General features: G+C 45.9%; 1 protein-coding gene across 6 annotated transcripts in view; it reads right to left on the bottom strand.

Annotated features, from left to right (window-relative positions):
- ZDHHC3 (zDHHC palmitoyltransferase 3) overlaps positions 1–20,060 on the bottom strand; it is a 45,926-nt gene extending 25,866 nt beyond the window's left edge. Inside the window, exons 1-4 of one of the 6 annotated variants that reach the window (XM_077304391.1) lie at positions 19,492–20,060; positions 14,325–14,509; positions 5,063–5,459; positions 828–952 (exon numbers count right to left, since the gene is read on the bottom strand). In XM_077304391.1, coding sequence (XP_077160506.1) covers positions 828–952; positions 5,063–5,368 — 431 coding nt within the window. In that variant the 5' untranslated portion in view covers positions 5,369–5,459; positions 14,325–14,509; positions 19,492–20,060. Of the gene's footprint in view, positions 1–827; positions 953–5,062; positions 5,460–6,651; positions 6,769–14,324; positions 14,510–19,491 lie in introns of those variants that run through there. The other 5 variants (XM_077304392.1, XM_077304390.1, XM_077304389.1 and 2 more) reach the window with 5 other exon arrangements.
- Positions 20,061–20,153: the final 93 nt, after the last annotated feature.

Raw genomic sequence — 20,153 nt, 5'->3', positions numbered from 1 at the left:
CTCATCCATGGACATCTGGAGAGTCACAGTTTGGCCACCCTGCAGTAGAATGAACCATCCAAGGTCGGGCTGCAAGGTGGGTGACAGATATAATTTTCAAAGAATCTTCTGTGGAAGTTGGCTGTGGAAGTTGAAAACAAGCACATTAGTGAGAGTGGCCTTTCCCCACAGTCCTGATTTTCTAGTGCCATTGAGTTTTTTGCTTCCTTTCCCCCCAAAGGCAAGTATCCACCTGGACTCAGACCAGATCAATATCATTCTGCCCTTTCATTTTACTTGCATCCGGTTGTACTTCGTTCATTCATCCTTGCTCCCATGCTCCTGCCTTTGTATTACACAGAAACACACATGAAAATCAGCACAGGAATCCGTAAAGGATGAACGGCGAGTATGTAAAGCAGGGCACAGGCTTCCTTCACAAACAGATCACTAACATCGAAAGTATCTAAACTACTATTTTTTTGGAGGGGAAGGAAAACTTCTCACCTGCCTGCTGTTTAGGCAGGCTTAAAGACCCTTGGAAAATTCGTTCATGTAAAGCAGGTGTAGTCAACCTGTGGTCCTCCAGATGTTCATGGATTACAATTCCCATGAGCCCCTGCCAGCACATGCTGGCAGGGGCTCATGGGGATTGTAGTCCATGGACATCTGGAGGACCACAGGTTGACTACCCCTGATGTAAAGCACAAAGGAAGGAAGGAAAGTGGTCTCCTGATAAAAATAAGCCACTATAGGCTGGGTCAGTGCAAAACCCATGATCAGCACGCAGAGTATAATAATCCCGATGTCATCAACATGACAGACGACAAGAGCAGATCTTTCCGTACCTGCAGTGATGTGCTCTATCAGGTTTGATGCTACAGCATTTGGGACACTTGTAAACCACTTGTCCTGGCTTCAGCTGTAAACTCTCTATGAACTCTTTCGTTGCATTACCTTTGGGCACTGCACCCTGGAAAAGAAAGCAGAAGACAACACTCTCTCGACATCAGAAGCTTCCACATTAGCGAACCACTACATACAAAGGGTCAGCACAGCCTCAGACTTCTCTACACAGCATCGAAGTTTTATACAAGTTTTACACACACATAATGAATCAGATCCTGGGTCTACCCTACAGTCTAGTATTGTGCTAGGCGAAGGCGGTCAATTGGCGGTCTTCCACATCCTTTGTTACCTGGTCTTTCTAGATACGCTGAGGATTGAACTTGGAACTTTCTGCAGGCCAAGGAGAGACTCTGCAATGGAAAGGACTCCAATAAAGAACTCGCATGGAAGACTTGGAATTCTCCAAAAGGGTTTTTTTTTTAATTGCTTGCATCACAACCGCAAACCTCTGTTACATGATGAAAGGAAGCTACCCACATGCAGTGTAGAGGTCTCTACATGCTTAGAGAGTATAGACTTCCCAAACATGCAAGGAAAAGGACTTTATCAAGTGATGCAGAAAAAATAAACTCCCCAAACGGTTTTAGGTGGACTTGAAACGGATCCAAAAGGGGAAAAAAATATTAGGAGTTGCTGAATTTAAAGGGGAAAATTAGGGGGGGGGGAGGTAATCTGATCTAACCCCTGACAGGAGAGACTTTGAGGGGATGAGATTTCCAAATTGCCCCTCCTCTTCCTGGCATTCCTCAAAGGACCTCAGTCTGTCATTTCTCCACAAACAGTACCAAACTATATGGGGCGTAACTCCAGAGGCCCAGACTTCAGGTAAACATTAGGAAGCTAAGGATTCTCAACTTAGCCTGGCGAGGAGGCAACTGAGAGGGGACCTGATAACCATCTTCAAGTATTTAAAAGGCTGCCATATAGAGGATGGAGCAGACTTGTTCTCTCTTGCCCCAAAGGGACGGACCAGAACCAATGGGATGAAATGAATCCAAAGGAAATTCCGTGTAAACATCCAGAAGACGTTCCTGACATTCTCAATGGAACAGGCTTCCTCAGGAGGTGGTGGGTTCTCCACCTTTGGAGATTCTTAAACAGAGGCTGGATAGCCATCTGATGGAGAGGCTGATTCTGTGAAGGCTTAAGGGGGTGGCAGGATACAGTGGATGAGCAATAGAGTTGTGAGTGTTCTGCACAGTGCAGGGGGTTTGACTAGATGACCCTGGAGGTCCCTTCCAACTCTAACTTTAATGGCAGTACATTCATTGCCCAAAGCGAGTGGGGAGGCTGAAGCAGTTCCCTGTCTGAAGGTCTTCCTTGCCCTTTGACCTTGTGCCTTGCTGAACTTCAGAAGTGCTGTACTTGCACATGGCCTTACAAGCAGCTTGGGGGAGGGGACCCTTGTACACAAAAACGGTATCGGTTTTACACAAAACACGGTTTCTAATTACTGGTGACACACTTTTCTCATTTAATGAGAAACCCCATTGTCTCGATTTCCATTTATTAACTGTCTTTTTCCAGCACATGGTTTATAGTTAAAGGGAACTATTTCACAATTAAATTATCTCCTACTCTGTAACTCCTACCTGGGAGATTGCAAAATATTCTTTCCCAAGACAGCGTCTCACAGGCAAGGCATTAACAGTACAGCGTTTACTGGGATTTACAGATATTCTTTTCGTATTCAGATAAAGAAACATGGTCGATTCACGTTAGAACCTCTTTCACATCCTGGATAACCAAAGAAACGATGACAGAAATCTTGCCAAACAACTAGTTCAGTGCCATTCTTAGTACATAGAAAGAGAAAGTGCACAACACTGCAGGGTTCTTCTCTGTATAGCTGAAGTTGAGGGGACCAGGAAAGTTAAGCACGTGGAAATCCGGCCATAAAGTGAAAAAGTGATCATGTGGCACTGCCTGAAAACAGCATGTGTTTTCCGTGGTCGTTTTAATGGCATCACAGAACAAGAAAAAAGCAGCACTGAAATGGGGAGGATGAAACTGCCATAAGCAAATAGGAACTGGTTGATATATATTGCTGCTCATGTGGATCTGAACCTATGCAGGTGCATTTTTAAACAGCAATTAAGGACGATTCAAGTACTTAAAATTACTTCACATAAAGCAACTCCATCTATATGAGGAGGAAACATCTGACCCAACACATCCCTAATTATCAGCCTCACTTTCTAAGAGCAATTTGTATGAATGCAGCAGTTATATACTGCCACCAGTAAACAGTACCTATAACTATAGGCATGGTGAAAAAAAAACATTTTAAGCACGTCAACACTGAATCTTCTTCAGGTCTATACAAGAGTGTACAATGTTCCTCCAACTGTACAGTCTAAAGCAGGGGTAGTCAACCTGTGGTCCTCCAGATGTCCATGAACTACAATTCCCATGAGCCCCTGCCAGCATTTGCTGGCAGGGGCTCATGGGAATTGTAGTCCATGGACATCTGGAGGACCACAGGTTGACTACCCCTGGTCTAAAGGAGCTCAGTATCCTCTGAATGAAACCTTCGCTCACACAAAACATAATGAGATTTGGAAACCTTTCAGAAAAACTGCTCTTTTCACAATAGTGAAGAACACACCCAGCATGAAATATGACAGGTCGAGGGGGGGGGGGTTTACAAATTTTGGACATAAATGACCCCTAAGAACTATATAGCAGAGGCACAGTATGCGTAGTGAAACGGGAAATTTCCATCGCCTTGACCCAATCGGGTTTCCCCCGTTCATTTTCTTCTCTAGCACTGTTTAAAATACTTGTGCCTCAGAATAACAGTGTTCAGAGGGAACAAAAACAGATTCCATAAATAAAGAACTCAAAGATAACATTAATAGGTGGAAAATTTGCTCATTTATTGAAGCTTGAAAACCACAGCCAGCTGAAAGATTTAAGGCTTGGGGGGAAAAACTCAACCCACAGCTGGTTAAAACTTCTGCACTATCAATAACAAATATCTAGTCTACTATGAACATGAAAAGCGAGGGTTTTTAAAGGGAACATTTTTATTCGCCATCCAATTCTGTTGCAATTCTACCTGTCTGCCGAGACAAGAACGCAAGGCTGGTTTTTCCAGCTTTTCGGTTTTCCAGGCCCTGACATGCAATTAATTTTATATGTTCTACTGATTAAGAGGGGGGGGAGGACTCTTACCTGCATGGTCCCTTTTTTCTTATTGCAAAGAAACTGCTCACTCAGCAAAAACTAAAACCCCGGGTCGTCCCTCTTTCTCTCAAACTTTGCAATTCCTTTTGACAACAAAGCATTTACTAACAATCGAAGCACAAATGTTGTTTGCTGTCTACAAAGCACCTGTGCCACGCTGACAAAGCAGAAATCAAAACATGTTCAACTCTGTAATGCCACCCTAAGATTTGGACTCATTTATAACTATCACAACAAGCTAACATACAAAATGTCTGGCAGCATCTGACTACCCTCCCTCCCGCAAGGGCAATTTCCAGTCAGATACAAAAGGAACAATTGCCTTACGGCAACCACGGTTTACCTTGTTTATTATTATTATTATTATTATTATTATTTATTGGACTTATAGCCTGCCGCTCCTGCAAGGCTTGCAGCGAGTTACATATCGTAAAAACACATAAAACCCCTAATACAATAAAATCCTCATAAAACAACAAGCCCAATCAAGCAACCCACCCGATCCAAGTGGCGGCGAAAAATACAACTTGACCCAACCAAGGGGAAGGAATAGCGACCGCCAGTGTAACCCTGGTGTGCCACAAGACATGGTTAAAAGAAAAGAAAAAGCAGTAGGGCTTTCAAAAATGTCACTCAAGGAAGTTATAGTCGCTGGAAACTCTACCACTTGGACACAGTTGATGCCCCTAAAATAACTTATTTGATGCTCAAAGACCATAAAAGAACAATTTATTTTTAACACAATAAAATCAGAGTCCAGCAGAACCTCATGCTTTGAATAAATCTTTGGTGGTCTTAAAGGCGCTACTGGACTCTGATTTTATTGTGCTACTTAGACCAACACGGCTACCCATTTGAATTTATTTTTAACAGTATGATCAGTTTTAAAACACATACAGCCACATACCTATACATAATTAAAATTACCCAAAAATACCAGATAAGAGAAATGGCAGCTGGCTAATGTAGCCAGCCGTACACTTACTGGGTCTGTTAGCATAGCTCGAAGATGCGAGGCCAGAGCCAGGAATGCCAACGTGTGGAATACTACGCCGTTGATAGCACTGTAAATATAGTCTCTTGACGGAATCAGCATAACAAAGAGGACTACAAAGTCAGCATAGAAGACCAGAAACCAGGTGATGACCGCGCAGGCGATACCACAGCCATCTCGAATAAACCACATTGTTCCCGAGGAACCGTGGGTAGGAGGCGGAACGCACTGGTCCGGCTGGAGGTATTCCGGTTTCCTCTCAATATCCCTGAAGCGGTGGACTGGAGAAATCATCATAGGCTATAATGTCCATTCTTGGATCTGAAAAAGAAGTAAAATAAAAATGGTCCTCCGCTTAGCAAACTCATCTCATTGGGGGGATTCCAGACTGCAGAAAAAGGGAGGTGGAGAAAAAAAAAAGGGAGGGGGACAAAGTTTAGTAAACAAGGAAAGAATGATAATGTCTATATGGCATTTCCCAGTCAAAACATTTCAGTATGTTGCATTAATCTTAAAATTAATACGGATAAAAATCATTAATCTACTGTGAAAATGAATCCTGTATCAACATAACCATATAGCTGTTTCAATCCATGGTTTGGAGGATGTCAAACAACCTCTAAATAGAGCATTCCCTCCTCTCATATGGTATTTTCTCCCTCTATTCCCATCCCTCAGAAACCACAGTTTGTCATTACACATTGAGAAATTACGGTTTGTTCACATCACAGACCACCAGGATATCGGACTTGCAAACCATAGTTTGCTCAGCTTGCATGTGAGTACACCATGAAAAAAGGACGGTTCGAAATGAGTATAATAACAGAAGAAAGAACCTATCCTAGGCTATAATAAACAACTCCACAATAAATGTAGCTAAAAATGTCTTTTCTTTTAATAGAACCACCAAAACGGCATCCAGATTATAACCGTTTTCAAGTGAGTTTTCATCAGTGGTTGTTTTTCAACTTAATGTTTGCTAGTGAAGTCTTTCAATAGGATCAATTCTTCTTGGCAGAATTTAAATAATATATATATGGCCTTTGGCTCACAGGTACAGGGAAGATTAGTCGAAAGAACAGAAGGAGAACTTTTTCTCCCACTCTCAAAATCCTAGAAGGCAAGGATACCCAAATGGAGTTGATCAACAATTGATTCAGGATGGACAAAAGGAAGTACTTCTTTATGAATGACAATAATGTGGAATTCACTGCCTGTGGGTGTAGTGGGCCATCACTACATCCTCTGGCAGCACATGCAAACCAACTGATGGAATACCTGGAAGAAGCTTCGGTCCTAGACCCATCCCAGTCAGGTTTCTGGCCTGGCCACAGGGTAAAGACACCGCTAGTCACCCTAACAGACGACCTCCGTCGCCAGTTGGACCGAGGCGGGTCGGCACTGCTGATATTATTAGACCTCTCAGCAGCGTTCGACACAGTCGATCATGAGCTTCTAGCTCACCACCTCATCGATGCCGGAATACGAGGGACAGCCCTTCAATGGCTGATCTCCTTCCTCCAGGATCGTGGACAGAGGGTTGCAATAGGAGGGAGAACATCAGACCGGCGACAACTTACTTGTGGAGTCCCTCTCTCCCATCCTATTCAAAATCTTCATGCACCCTCTCGCACAACTGGTATGGAGGCTGAGTTGCCAACAATATGCAGATGACACCCAGCTCTTCCTCCTGATGGATAGCTGCCCTGACTCTCCCCCAGAAGCATTAGCCAGCTGCCTGGAAGCAGTGACGAGATGGCTCAAGCAAAGTCATCTGAAGTTCAATCCTTCAAAGACAGAGGTCCTGTGGCTGGGTAGGAAGGGCCCATGCAAGAAAGCGTGTCTGCCTGCCCTGGATGGTGTGCAGCTCTCTATGGCTCACTGCGCCAGGAATCTAGCCGTGATTCTGGACACTTCCCTCACAATGGAAGCCCAGGTCACAAAGGTAGCGTGGCTGGCATTCAACCATCTCTGCCAAGCTAAGCTACTAGCGCCCTAACTGGCCCCAGAACACCTAGCCACAGTGATCCATGCGATGGTCACCTCTAGACTGGACTTTTGTAACTCGCTCTGTGCAGGCCTGCCCTTAGCCTTGACCCAGAAACTACAGCTGGTTCAAAATGCAATGGCCAGGATCCTCACTGCAACACCATGGAAGTCCCACATCCGGCCCATTCTCCACCAACTGCAATGGTTGCCAGTTGGATTCCGAATCAGACTACAAGTTCTGGTAATTACCTCCAAGGCCACACACGGTCAGGGCCCAGTGTACCTGAGGGACCGCCTCCCTGTGTACGCCCCTAAAAGAGCTCTGAGCTCCACCGCTACCAACCAGCTAAGGGTCCCTGGCCCCAAAGAAGTCTGCCTGGTCTCGACCAGGGCCACAGCATTCTCTGTTCTGGCCCCCACCTGGTGGAACAAGCTCCTGGAGGAGATCAGGGCCCTGACTGAGCTTAAACAGTTCCGCAGGGCCTGCAAAAAGGAGCTCTTCCGCCAGGCATTTGGTTGAGACCAGACATAACCAACAGCGACTGAAGGGCCCTTGCTCCCCCCACGCCCCCCCCCCCCAGAACTCAGAACTCCACCAGTATACTCTGGACCTGTTGCACTGTTTATACTGTTATATGGTTACAACTATTAGTTATTATTATTGTATGGTTACTCACATGTTATAATCTGTTTCATGTACTGTTCTTATGTAAACCGCCCTGAGCCTCCAGGGAGAGCGGTATATAAATATAATAAATAAAATAAATAATAAAAATAAATAAATGCGGCTTTAAAAGCAGACTAGATACAGTCATGGAAGACAGATCCATCACTGACAACTAGCCATGGTGATTATAGGGAACTTCCATGATCAGGGGCAGTAAATCTTTGAATACCAGTGCTAAGAGTAAACATCAGGAGAAGGTGTTGGCCTCTATGACCTCTTTTGGCCTTCCAGAATAACTTCAACTGGTTTTCTGTCTAAAGGGTTTTAAATATTCATTCCCTAAAAAAGCTTTGTTCTGCCTTACTCACTCTCTCCCCCTCAAAAAAGATTCTGTAGGATCTGAATATACTGGACACTTTGATTTTTAATATTCTCAAAGTTAACATGTATTTTTTTCATTCACTGCTTTGTAATTTGAATCTTCCTAGCCTAATCTTATAGCTAATTAAGATATCACCTGCTCTAAGCTCCTGCTCCTTTGTTGCATTCTTTAATACACTTAGTTGAGTAAACTTCAGCTTGTGTGTCTCAAATATTTCATTCCCCCCCCTAAAAATTCAGTTGATGTAATCTTGTACAAGTCACAAAACTCATTTTCATATTTAAGGATAACTGGTGCAATTAATTAACTCTGAAATCAATGCTGTGTTTAAATATTCTGAGAATAAAGCTACCTGCTAACTTCTTAATGGATCATATTTCCTTTTACTAAAAATGATGAGGAGTTAAAAGTAAGTCTATATTCCTTATTACACAATATTTTCAGAATCAGACTCAATAACGATTTCAAATTAAAGAAGGTGGTCTCCATAGTTCTGTAATTCAATCTACAGTCAACATTTAAGGAATATAGTAAACACAGAAATATATATATAGTGCTAGATGCAGTTCAGTTACATTGCTGCATATTTTATGAGAAATGCAAAAATCACTAGCACAAATATGTTGCTAACCAGGAATATAAAATCTAGAACCTGCTCTTGCTTTTAGAGAAGCAGGATATAAATTTTCTAAATAAATAAATAAGTTGTGTAAAGGCCCAAAACAGGATGGTTTTAACATAGCAGGCATACTGTTGATTACATGATCCTCAGACATAACAGAGACAGACAAGGATGATCCATCTTAGAGTTCAGCCAAGTGACACAAGAAATAGGTCAGTGCAGCAAGTTCAACAGCTCATTTGTCACTGGCGCAATGAAGGATTCTCATCACAAAGAAGCACTGCACAACCTCATAAAGCACTAGAAGAAGAAGAAGAAGAAGAGTTGGTTCTTATATACCGCTTTTCTCTACTAGAAGAATCTCCAAGCAGCTTACATTTGCCTTCCCTTTCCTTTCCCCACCACAGACACCCTGTGAGGGAGGTGAGGCTGAGAGAGCCCTGATATTACTGAAGAAGAAGAGCTGGTTCTTATATGCTGCTTTTCTCTACCTGAAGGAGTCTCAAAAGCGGCTTATAGTTGCCTTCCCTTTCCTCTCCCCACAACAGACTCCCTGTGAGGTGGGTGAGGCTGAGAGAGCCCTGATATTACTGCTGGGTCAGAACAGCTTTCTCAGTGCTGTGACTAGCCCAAGGTCACCCAGCTGGCTGCATGTGGCGGAGCGCAGAATCGAAGCTGGCATGCCAGATTAGAAGTCCGCACTCCTAACCACTACACCAAACTGGCTCTCTACAAAATAGGAAGGATGCCTCCATTAATGCTGAAGGAACATCCAACATGGAGTATCTTACTTGGGTGTAAACAACAGCACAAACATTTTATGACTTTTGTTCTTAATACTTTTTGTTCTTAAGACCCTCATGGATCTTCCATCCCAGGACAGGTGGCAGAACATCAACAGATTGTCAGTAAGGTGTGTTTAGGGTTGTGCGCTCTAGCGTGCTTCGGCGATCACTGAAGCTCAAAGCGGCCAGCACTGCAACACGGACGGGAGGGACAGTGCCAGTAGCAGCAGGCACCGGCTGGGCAGACGCTAGCACCCTTCCCCTCCATGCCGCTGGCCGCTTCGGGCTTCAGTGAGGCGGCCTATGCACACTGGAGCGCACAACCCTATGTAAGCATCACATATCAGTGGGGGGAACAGGGAGCACAACCACATTTCTGAGTGACAGCTAGGTGGGGGATAAAGGTATAGGAGCTGGAAGAGTCACTCTCTCAAATCTGCAGCAGAGCGCTTGTGGCCACATACTTATTAACGTCCTTCGGTGTCTTTTCGCTCTTCATAAGCCATGATCCAACAGGGGCAAAGTCAACGATGGGTGTCAGAATCCCCAGGTATTTCTGCCATGATGTTATTCTGTTTATTCAGATCAAAGTCTCACAATGGGCTTCATTTACTGCTCCCCTTGAAGGAGCATATGCAAAAGCATGACGGAATAAAATGTTTTTTACTTCGCCCTCCCCGTCTGCTATATTGGTTGTTTTGCTCTGTCTTTGGTGCAGCCATCCCTTTTCTCCTGTATATAGGGATCCATTCCTATTTGCTGCTTATTAATCTCAGCCAGCTCGGTGTAGAAGTTAAGAGTGGGGGCCTCTCATCTGAAGAACCGGGTTTGATTCCCCACTCCTCCACATGCATCTGGGTGACCTCCACATGCATCTGGGTGACCTTGGGCCAGTCACAGTTCTCTCAGAGCTCTCTCAGCCCCACCTACCTCACAGGTGCCTGTTGTAGGGAGAAGAAGAGGAAGTAATTGGGAGCGGGGTACAAAAAACAGCTCTGACTTCAATGTGGAATTGAGAGAAGGTTGAAAGGGTCCTTGACTGTCTGCACAACAGTGCAGGAGGCAAACTGATCAGGGTTCACAATCTACCCATTACCGCTGGTGCATGATTCACCAAAAAGCCAGAATGAAACTCATGAATGTAGCAAAGGGGTGGGCAGATGGAGAGATGCTAGCCAAAATGACTTGGGTTTGAGTCAACATCAAGGGTCCATTCCCAGTGATTGGGTGCAAGAGTGAATAATCTCCACTGCGCTTGGGACTTGTTCCATTGCTGCCTTATGCACAATTTGTGCCAGGAGCTCATGCATATTAAGCCTGTATTTTTCCACAGGGCTATACCCTTCTTGGCAGTCTTCGCCACTCAGCTGTATATGGTTGGCTTCAACAAGTGGGCCATTAGAGGATTCCATTTTCCTGCTTGCTCAGCTGGGCATGTGGTTCAAAATAGAGTCTGCAGTGAGTTCTTGCTTTCCTACTACTACTATTGTTCTACTATCAACTTTTTGCGGGTCCAAAGTTGCTCCCCAGATTCCCCCTTGGTGTGATCTGGATACCCTCACTTTCATTTTTCACCCAACGCTTTTCGGGTGTGGATGGGTGACAGGAACACCTTCTGTGCATGTTCTGCTACCTGTTCTGTTGCTGCTGTCCGAGTGCCAGAGTACCCCTTGCCTTGCAAAATGCTCCTCCATGTGTCATTCTTGACCTAGGACTTGAATTCTTGCCTGGAAGCAACCATGGTCTTCCTGTGAGGCTCTCTCTAACAAGCAAGCTTTGGAGGCATCTAGTTGACATATAGGGTTGGGTGCTTCGACGTCCAAAGCAGCCGCTAGTGCCCGAAGCAGCCAATGCCATGTCACGGGGGGAGGGGGGAGGCACGGGCATTGATGTGCTGGTTGGTACACACATGCAGGCACACAATGCCTACGCTTCCCCCCCCCCCCCCACGCTGGCTGCTTCAGGTGTGAGCGGCCGCTTTGGAAGCTGAGGCGCCCAACCAACATAACTGTTTCTTATTTATTTAGATTGTTATATCCTGGTTTTCTTCCCAATGGAGACCCACAGTGGTTTATGACCTCCTCCTCCTTTTCTCCATCTTACCCTCACAACAACCCTGTCAGTCGGGTAAGAGAGTGACTGACCCAAGATTCAGCAAATTGCCACGGCAGAGAGGGGATTCAAACTACATCTTCAGAGCCCCCAGGACTGCTATAGTTACAGAACTTCTAACAGGCAGGTCATGCCCTCTCTACGTTGGAAGGTGCTATTTCCTATGTTTGTTCCTTGTGAGTGTGGTTGACAACAAGTGACAGAGAGGTATACCAACATGACTGTGTTGGCCATCGACTAACATACATGGTGGGGAACAGGGATGTCATCAACGTGCTCCCCTGAAATTAGATTCCAGTGGAGCTGAATATTTTTTGCCATATTTCCCCTCTTTTAGGAGAGTACAGGACACCAGCTAACTATGCCACTGCATGAGCATCAGCCATACACATGACAACATTCAGGGTGTAGGATTGTTCTCCCTGCATTCTATGTATGACTCCTTTCGTAGCTATCAGGTTTGTGCAAAAATGTTTCTTATTGCAACTTAAAACTCAGTGATGAAATGCAACTGGTTCACAGGGTGGCAGCAGAACGGAATCTGTAAAAAGAATGAAAGGAGCCTTCACTGTGAAATTGTGCGTATCACTGGGATTCCTAACACGGTTTTACTAAATTACACAGCATTTTGAGGATCATTGTCAATGATGGTACGCTATAAGCAGTTGTATTTCAGTCGACTGCATCAAACTCAGAAATACCGCAGCAGAAAGGGTCAAATGTCAGTATTCAAATTTAGGGTTGATCTAGGTGTCTTCTCTTGGTTCTAAATCAAAAAGGAGACAGTGGATTACACCAAGTGTTCAAACAAATATGAACATGTCTCAAATTCTGTACCTTTGAAATGTGTGTATCTTAGAATTGTCTCCAGACACCTTGGAATCAGCTCCTCCCCAAAAAATCCAGGCAGCAAATTGAGTGATTAGAAAACTGACCGAATACATTGCTTATGTAACAAAGCTGAATAATTGTAATTTGAGTCATTGGGTAGAATAAGAGTAATTTAAAAAAACGCAGATTAACAGAATGATTGTTGCTTCTAAAAATATTTACAATAGATGCTAAAGTATTTTTCTTGCTAGCGACCAACCATGTGTCTTGTTTACTATTTGTGATCACTGCGTTATCTTCATTACTTTACCTGGTCCTATGGTAACATAGATACACAAAATCCATCCTCAGCAAACTATCTAGTGACAATCGCATTTGTACATAAAATCCATTCTCAGCAAATTGCCTAGTGACAACAGCAGAGGTATCTTATTACAAAGTGACTAGTCTAATCTAAGTAAACAATATATATTTCTGAAGTGCTCGAGCAGAAATAAGTGCAACTGTGTAAAGAAAAATTCAAAAGGTGGGAATCTTTGAAATTCAAAGCCAAGCTTTATTATGTCTCTCTCGCTCTCTACATAACAATTCTCTCCATGCAGATAGCATAAGACAAATGGCTATACATTTAACATCATAGGGGATTGTTGCACTGGGGGGGGGGGGAAATCACAAGCACTGCTTTTACAGCAGACAAATTTTGATGGACATCTAAAACAAGGACTAGTTTTGTGACCCAGCCCCAAATGCTTCATTTCTGGAATGTGCAGGATATAGCTGTATCCTTAAGTTCTGAGGCATCAGCAAAGTTACAAATGTAATGCTAGTACTTCAAGTACATTCAGATTTTCGGAGTACGATTGAATTTTATTTGTAGTCTATTTTCCCCTCTAAATGTCAGCCTGCCTGTGATTGTAGGTTGCATACACATGCAAGGAAGTCTGAAATGTACAACTAGTATCTTCAATATGCCCTGTGAATTACTCAGTTACCTTCCAAGAAAATGCAGGGAACAATACAAGTGATTAATCTCAAACTGGAGCTGTTTACCATGTCCCCCCATAACAAGATACTTCATTCTCAATCCGAGCAAAGTCTCTTGATACGAAGTACGTTCTTGCGCATGAGCAAACTACCATGTGGAGTGTCAAGATAAGTGCTAGCTAAGAGCTTCCCAAGCTAGGACTGTTCATACAACAACAAAAAAAGCATCAAAATAAAGGGCTGACATACAACAGTACACTACAGAGTGGGTAAATAATTGGGGAAAATCCATGCAATACCAACCCACTGGATAGATTGGAGCAGCTGGGGGCACCCTCTTTTGGAACCCCTGGACGTGGACCCCGTGGTCCAATCATTGTGAAATTCGGAGGGGGGCCAGGGAAGAGCCTCCCGGAGCTTCCCTAAAAGTCTGGAGGCTGGACTGGAATCCCCACCCACAGGCCCCGAGAAAGCTGGGAACGCTGGACTTCCCATTAAAGTCAATGGCACCATTGACTTTAATGGGTGCCGAAGACAAATCGGCCGGATTGGGCCCCTGGTAAATAAGCCTACTGGCCATCCACATTGATCCTTGAAGCCAGTCCTTTCCTTGAAATCCTGGGTGGAGCACAAAAAAAAGCACAGCACGCCTGCCTTCCAGATAGGTTATCCTGCAGTTTGCTATCAGTGGAGCAACCTGCCAACACAACCCAAAGCCCCCCTTGGTCAACCCTGTAAAGTGAGTATGTCAAAGAACAACTCTCTTCTGTCATCAGACTTCCCCCATTTGCCTATAGTTTGACTGGCATTTGACCAGTGTGAAGATGAAATAATCTGTTTACATCAACTGGCAAAAAAGATTATTAACAGACAATACTTACAATCCTGCCAGCTTGGTGTAGTGATTAAGAGCAGCTACCTCTAATCTGGAAAGCCGGGTTTGATTCGCCGCTCCCCCACATACAGCCAGCTGGGTGACCTTGTGCCAGCCACAGTCCTGTTAGAAGCTGTTCTCACAGAGCAGTCCTGTCTGAGCTCTCTCAGCCTCACGTACCTCAGAGGGTGTCTATTGTGGAGAAAGGGAAGGTGATTGTAAGCCGCTTTGAGACTCCTTCCGGTAGTGAAAAGCGGGGTATAAAAACCAACTTGATCGCACCAGCTTATTCTCAACATGGGTTCCACACTTAGATTCCCCCCTACTTTACTGTTTGCTCATTCATCATAGTACTGGGACTATTTTACCAATGCCAGAATGGGAGACTCTTTTTTAAAAATCAATTCTCCCTTGACCAATCTAAACACTACAACAGTATTGCTAATTTTTCCTTTACATATCTAGTTGTGGCACTCCAGGATAATTTACTGTAATTTTATAAAAACTTCCATAAACAGTGATATGTTCACCTGTGTCTGTAGAAGGAAAGTTTCAAGGTACCACAGAAACCACAGATTTATAATAGCACGAGTGTCCAAAAGCACTCCTGTTTTGCCTGACCAGAATGAGAAAATGCTAAGTAAATCTAATTACAAACTGAAGCACACTTAACAACAACAAAAAGCCACCCTAATTTAACAAAGTGAAAAATTAAAGATGATGAAAACATAAAGTATACTCAGTAACCTACGTGCTGATCATACATCTACGGCTACGCAACTCACAGCTAAATGGGAAACATCTACCCTTTGTAGTGAAAGGACAATCTATAATCCTTGAGATACCTTAATCTGTTCATTCCATTTCTGCAGCCTTTCAAAGCACTCTTTTAGGTGCATTGACTGCAAAACTAGAGCTGCCATGTCTAAGGAGGGTGGGAGCTTTCCTGGGATACAGCTTCTGCCTTCCCTGGTTCCATACTACAATGTTAAGCAAGGGCTAGGGAGTAGTGAGGCTATGCAAGGCCAAGGTAGACTCAACTGCGTGCTTTCTCAAGTTAATTTCATATACCAAGCCTGCTGCTCTCCAGTCTGGACTGACACAAAGATCTAGCTAGACTGATGGTGTGGAACTGGTGAAGATCGAGTATGCTGAAACAGAAGACCTAGCACCAACAAGTCCAGATGGGTAGTCCTACCAGCCTGGTTGCAGCAAAATTAAAACAGGGGCTGAGCAGCACCTTAAAAGATTAACAGTATTAATTCCAGGGTTTGTGTGCACGCACACATGTGTTAATTCACTGGATCAGACACAACCTAACGTATGAAGTACCCTCTGCCTCACACTGTGTTTCACGTTTTCTTTGGTTTTTTACTGCCAGTTTCCCTCATATTTCCTTATGGCTGCATGATACCAAATCACCAATGAATATCAGCAAGAGATGACATGTGTGATTGTCCGATTTAGAAAATTACAGCACTCCCTCTCCAAAGGACATGCTGAAGGTAGCTTACAAAGTAAACTGTGCAAACCCCACAGAGATATCATGACACAGAGAACCACTCATGGTTACGGTTCCCTTAACCCAGGGCTGCACCTTCAACAGACACCCAGGTCCTCTGATGAAGAGTTCAGTTTTGATGATTAATGAGTTACTATAACATTTCACAATGCCGTGGATGATTTTCATAACTATGAATGTCACTGAATAGTGAGTATTACTTCTATGCTGGAACATCAGGCGGACATAGTTTCAAGGTGAAAGGAAGAACTGGGAGAGAGGGAGGGGCAGGGCATATTAACAGCAAATACTTTGTGTAAAAAGTCAGATGTGAAAGGTAGTTGTGGTAAGCAGGCAGCAGGCCAATTCTTCCTGACTGGAGAGGGCCTCAGTCAGGGATGGAATGGAAAGCAAAAATGGCCCTGGGAAAGGATCCTGGACAAAAGTGAGTAGGGAAAGAAGAGGCCAGGTTCTACCACTTACAAGGCTGGAGCCACCTTGCAGACCTGAGGCAACTGCTTGCTTGGGACTGGGGTACTCTCATCAAGGGGGTGGCCCACCGGGTCCTCAGTGGCCGTAGTGCATGGATTCCAGGGACCCCTGGGGCTACGCAAGAGCCCCCCAGGGGTTATGCAGCCTTTCTCAGAAGTTCAGATGATCGCTGGCATCACTAGAAGTCACTGAAGCCCACTTCCTCTATTGCTCTACAAGCTTAGTCTCTTTTTCGATAATGGAAACGGTAAATAATCAATTGATTGGCTGACTCCTGCATCTTACGTTCACATCTCTGAAGGGGCATGTCACCACCGCCAAGGTTCCTCGAAGCCTGAGAAATATTTTGGGAGATAGTTTCTCCATGGTCAAAAGGCTGAAAAGGGCTGCCTTGGTGGCTGACCCATCCCTCTCTGCAGTTACAGAAGGTGTCTGCCCTTGAATCTATCTGGAGCAATGCATTCAAAAGCAAAATAACTTTTCAAACTGCCAATTCAGTGGAATGAACTAGGATGATACAATATCATGTGGAGGGCAGGCAACCTAGTGTTTCCGATTGCTACTGGGCGTGAATTCGAGTGCGTGCAAGTTACACGGGGGCCAATAATGCTGAGGTGACATTCCTGTCCCATGTTGGACAGGCACAGCGTAGGAGAACACACAATACTGGAGCACACTGCAAAAGCTGGCAAGTATAGCTTTGATAAAGGATCTCCTAGGCTAGGATGAGCAACCCATTAAGAGAGCCCATGAGCAAACAAAAGAACGTCAAAGCCAGACAAAACCCCCCCCAAAAAAAGGAAGTTTGTGGCACTTCAGAGATTAAAAAATTTATTGTAGGCAGGAGTTTGCGTACATCTGACAAAATGGGCTCTAGTTCACGAAAGCTGATGAATCTACCTTCACAATAAATGTTAGCCTTTAAGATGGCACCAGTTTCCTCTTTGTTCCTGCGTAACTAACACAGCTGCACATTTGGAATTCATAAGTAAACCGTTATTAACCATTCCCTGAATAGAGGAAACTTTTCTTGGTTGGGTTACAAAAGGACTGAACAGAATTCTATAAGACCGAAAAGAACGGGTGGAAAGTTCTCCATTTACAACTTGCACACTACAAATAAAACTGGCGCACTCATTGTTTTTGTATAAGCTTTATACAGCGACATCACACCTTACTCTGAACTTTTAAAGCATTTAGGTTAATTCTAACAATCAGATCGGCATTCTGTGCTTTTTGAAGAAGAGACTTCAGGATTGTTAAAACATGCTACTTAATACAAAAATATGCTTAAAGAAGATCATGATGACAACCTTTCACAGGATTTAATGATTAGTAAGCCATAAGTTTAGGAGCCTCTGAAAGCTCTGCTCATGAGGCTGGGAGTTTGATCCCAGCAGCTGGCTCAAGGTTGACTCAGCCTTCCATCCTTCCGAGGTCGGTAAAATGAGTACCCAGCTTGCTGGGGGGTAAAACGGTAATGACTGGGGAAGGCACTGGCAAACCACCCCGTATTGAGTCTGCCATGAAAACGCTAGAGGGCGTCACCCCCAAGGGTCAGATATGACCTGGTGCTTGCACAGGGGATACCTTTACCTTTAAACCATAAGTTTACAATTCAAAATCTGATTCCTGCTTCAGCATGAAAGAAGCAGGACTATGGCTCATTCTAAAAAGTATCATTTATCACAGCAAACATGTTCGGATTATGGAATCCTTTCTAACGCAATCAAAATACAGTCAGTAAGGGAAATAACTTAACATAGAAAACTCTTTTTTGAATGAAGTGGCATTTTAATCAGGCCCACTTCTATTGACTGAGTACCCATCTGCTGCTGGATCCATTAAATGGAATTAAACCTGTCACCTGCCATGTTAGTGGAGAGACTTTTTCCTGATTACAGTTAATTTCAACAGGATAAACTGAAATAAGGTCATGGTTGAGGACCCGCTGACTCCCTCTCAAAAATAACAGCCACTTCAATACTCTCACTTTCAGCAAGCGGCTTGTGTGGCAACTTCTCACACAGCGGAGCACAACGCTACACAACAAGGGTGTGACCGGATCAGAAATCTTGTTCCAGGTCAGCTTTGGCTTTGTTCTTCAGTGCTCCTTCTTATAGATTTCTGGTTCTCTTCCTGCCACTAAGAGCACACCTTGATTCTGCCCTGGCCTTCTGCTCTGCTCAAAGGCAGCATATAATGTTCCAAACATCACCCATGCCAAGTTTTTATCCCAGCCACAATCCTCTAACTGGGACACAGTGATGGGCCCCGTCACTCAATGAATGTAAGGGTTCAAGGGGAATTTGGATGCAGGTCGTTTGCACCACTTAAGTTGACTTGTCCCAGGGCCAGGATCATGAAATAAATACAAGCTTGGCTTCTGCAAAGGGAGATCTGAAAGGGGTGCAAGGCAGTCGGGTCACCAAGCTTCAACCCTGGCCAGTTCCCAAAGGGAACCTTTGAGGGATGCTCTCCTTAATTTTTTCCTTGTTGAGGCATGCTGAACAGGAGGAGCAGGCCATAGAGGAGCAGGAAACACCACATGCCCTGAGCGCACAAAAGCGGGCCCATCTTGAGACCCTCACAACTGGGACACACACCAGGTGAGGAGTTTGCCCCCCCCCTCCACCCACCTGCAAGAGGATCTGGGGTGTTCAGCATTGCCCCTCGCCTTGGCCAGATGAACATGGCCGGGCACTGCTTGGAGCAGGGATAGTCAAACTGCGGCCCTCCAGATGTCCGTGGACTACAATTCCCATGAGCCCCTGCCAGCGTTCGCTGGCAGGGGCTCATGGGAATTGTAGTCCACGGACATCTGGAGGGCCGCAGTTTGACTACCTTGGAGGCTCGTGGGATGCGCTTGCCTGGCACAGACGGAGGCGCCTTGCAAATCCAGCCTCCCGCACCGGTCCTGACTGCGCTTGTTCCGCCCAGCCCTGCCGCCGGGCTTGACGGGTTGGAGCCCCAAGGCCGGCCTCCCTGCCTCCCTCCCCGACTTCCCCTTGCCAGGCGCCCTGCCCCACGCCCCCGCGCCGCTTGCCTGGCACCCCACCGGCCCCAGCCCGCCTCCCAGCCCGCCTCTGCTACATGCCGGGGGGAAGGGCCTGGGGCCGGCTGCCGCTGCCTCGGGTCGCCCGGGCTCCGGCGTCCCAGCGCTGCCCTCCCTGCGACCTACCCAAGCTGGTGCTGCCGCAACACGCTGGCTGCCGTCGCCACCGCCGTCGCCTCCGCTCTGCCAGCGGCGCGCGCCTCCCGGGTCAGCCTCGCGACGCCCAGCGCCGCGTTCCATTCGCCCCGGGGGAGCCAGCGCGCGACGGCCCGGCCCGGCCGCGGAGGGAGGGAGGGAGAGATCCAGGGAGGACGGACGGAGGGAGGCTCCTTCCCGGGCAGGGCTCGACCTGCCCTCCCCCCCACCCGCGCTCTCGGAGAAGGGGCGGAGGAAGCAGGAAGTCCGCGGCGCGCCAGCCCCGGCCGCACCGGAACGCCGCCCTCCTCCCGCGGAGAGCCCGCGATGCGCGCCTGGGACGAGGCACTTGCAGGGCGCTTTGGCCGCTGCTGGTGTCTCCTGCGCGGAACAGTCACCTCGCCTGCCAAAGCGCACTAAAAGGGCTTGATCCGACGTGTGCATCCGACGCGTCCAAGCAAGCAGGCAGGGGACGGACACCGTCATGAGTGCTTCAAGGATTCGCGGGGCACGGAGCCCCAGAGCCAGGGGAAGGGATCGCAGAGCGCCACTGCCGCGGAAGCAGCCAGGCTGGGAGCCGAGGGGCCTTAAAGAGGGGGAGGAGGGAGGCCAGGGCCCTGATCTGTGGGGAGGAAGCACTGCAAGGGGCCCCT

This window comes from Paroedura picta, chromosome 11 (assembly GCF_049243985.1).
Source record: "Paroedura picta isolate Pp20150507F chromosome 11, Ppicta_v3.0, whole genome shotgun sequence".
Taxonomy (NCBI): domain Eukaryota; kingdom Metazoa; phylum Chordata; class Lepidosauria; order Squamata; family Gekkonidae; genus Paroedura; species Paroedura picta.
The sequence above is the reverse complement of the archived record's forward strand: the minus strand, read 5'-3'. Positions and strand labels throughout refer to the sequence as shown.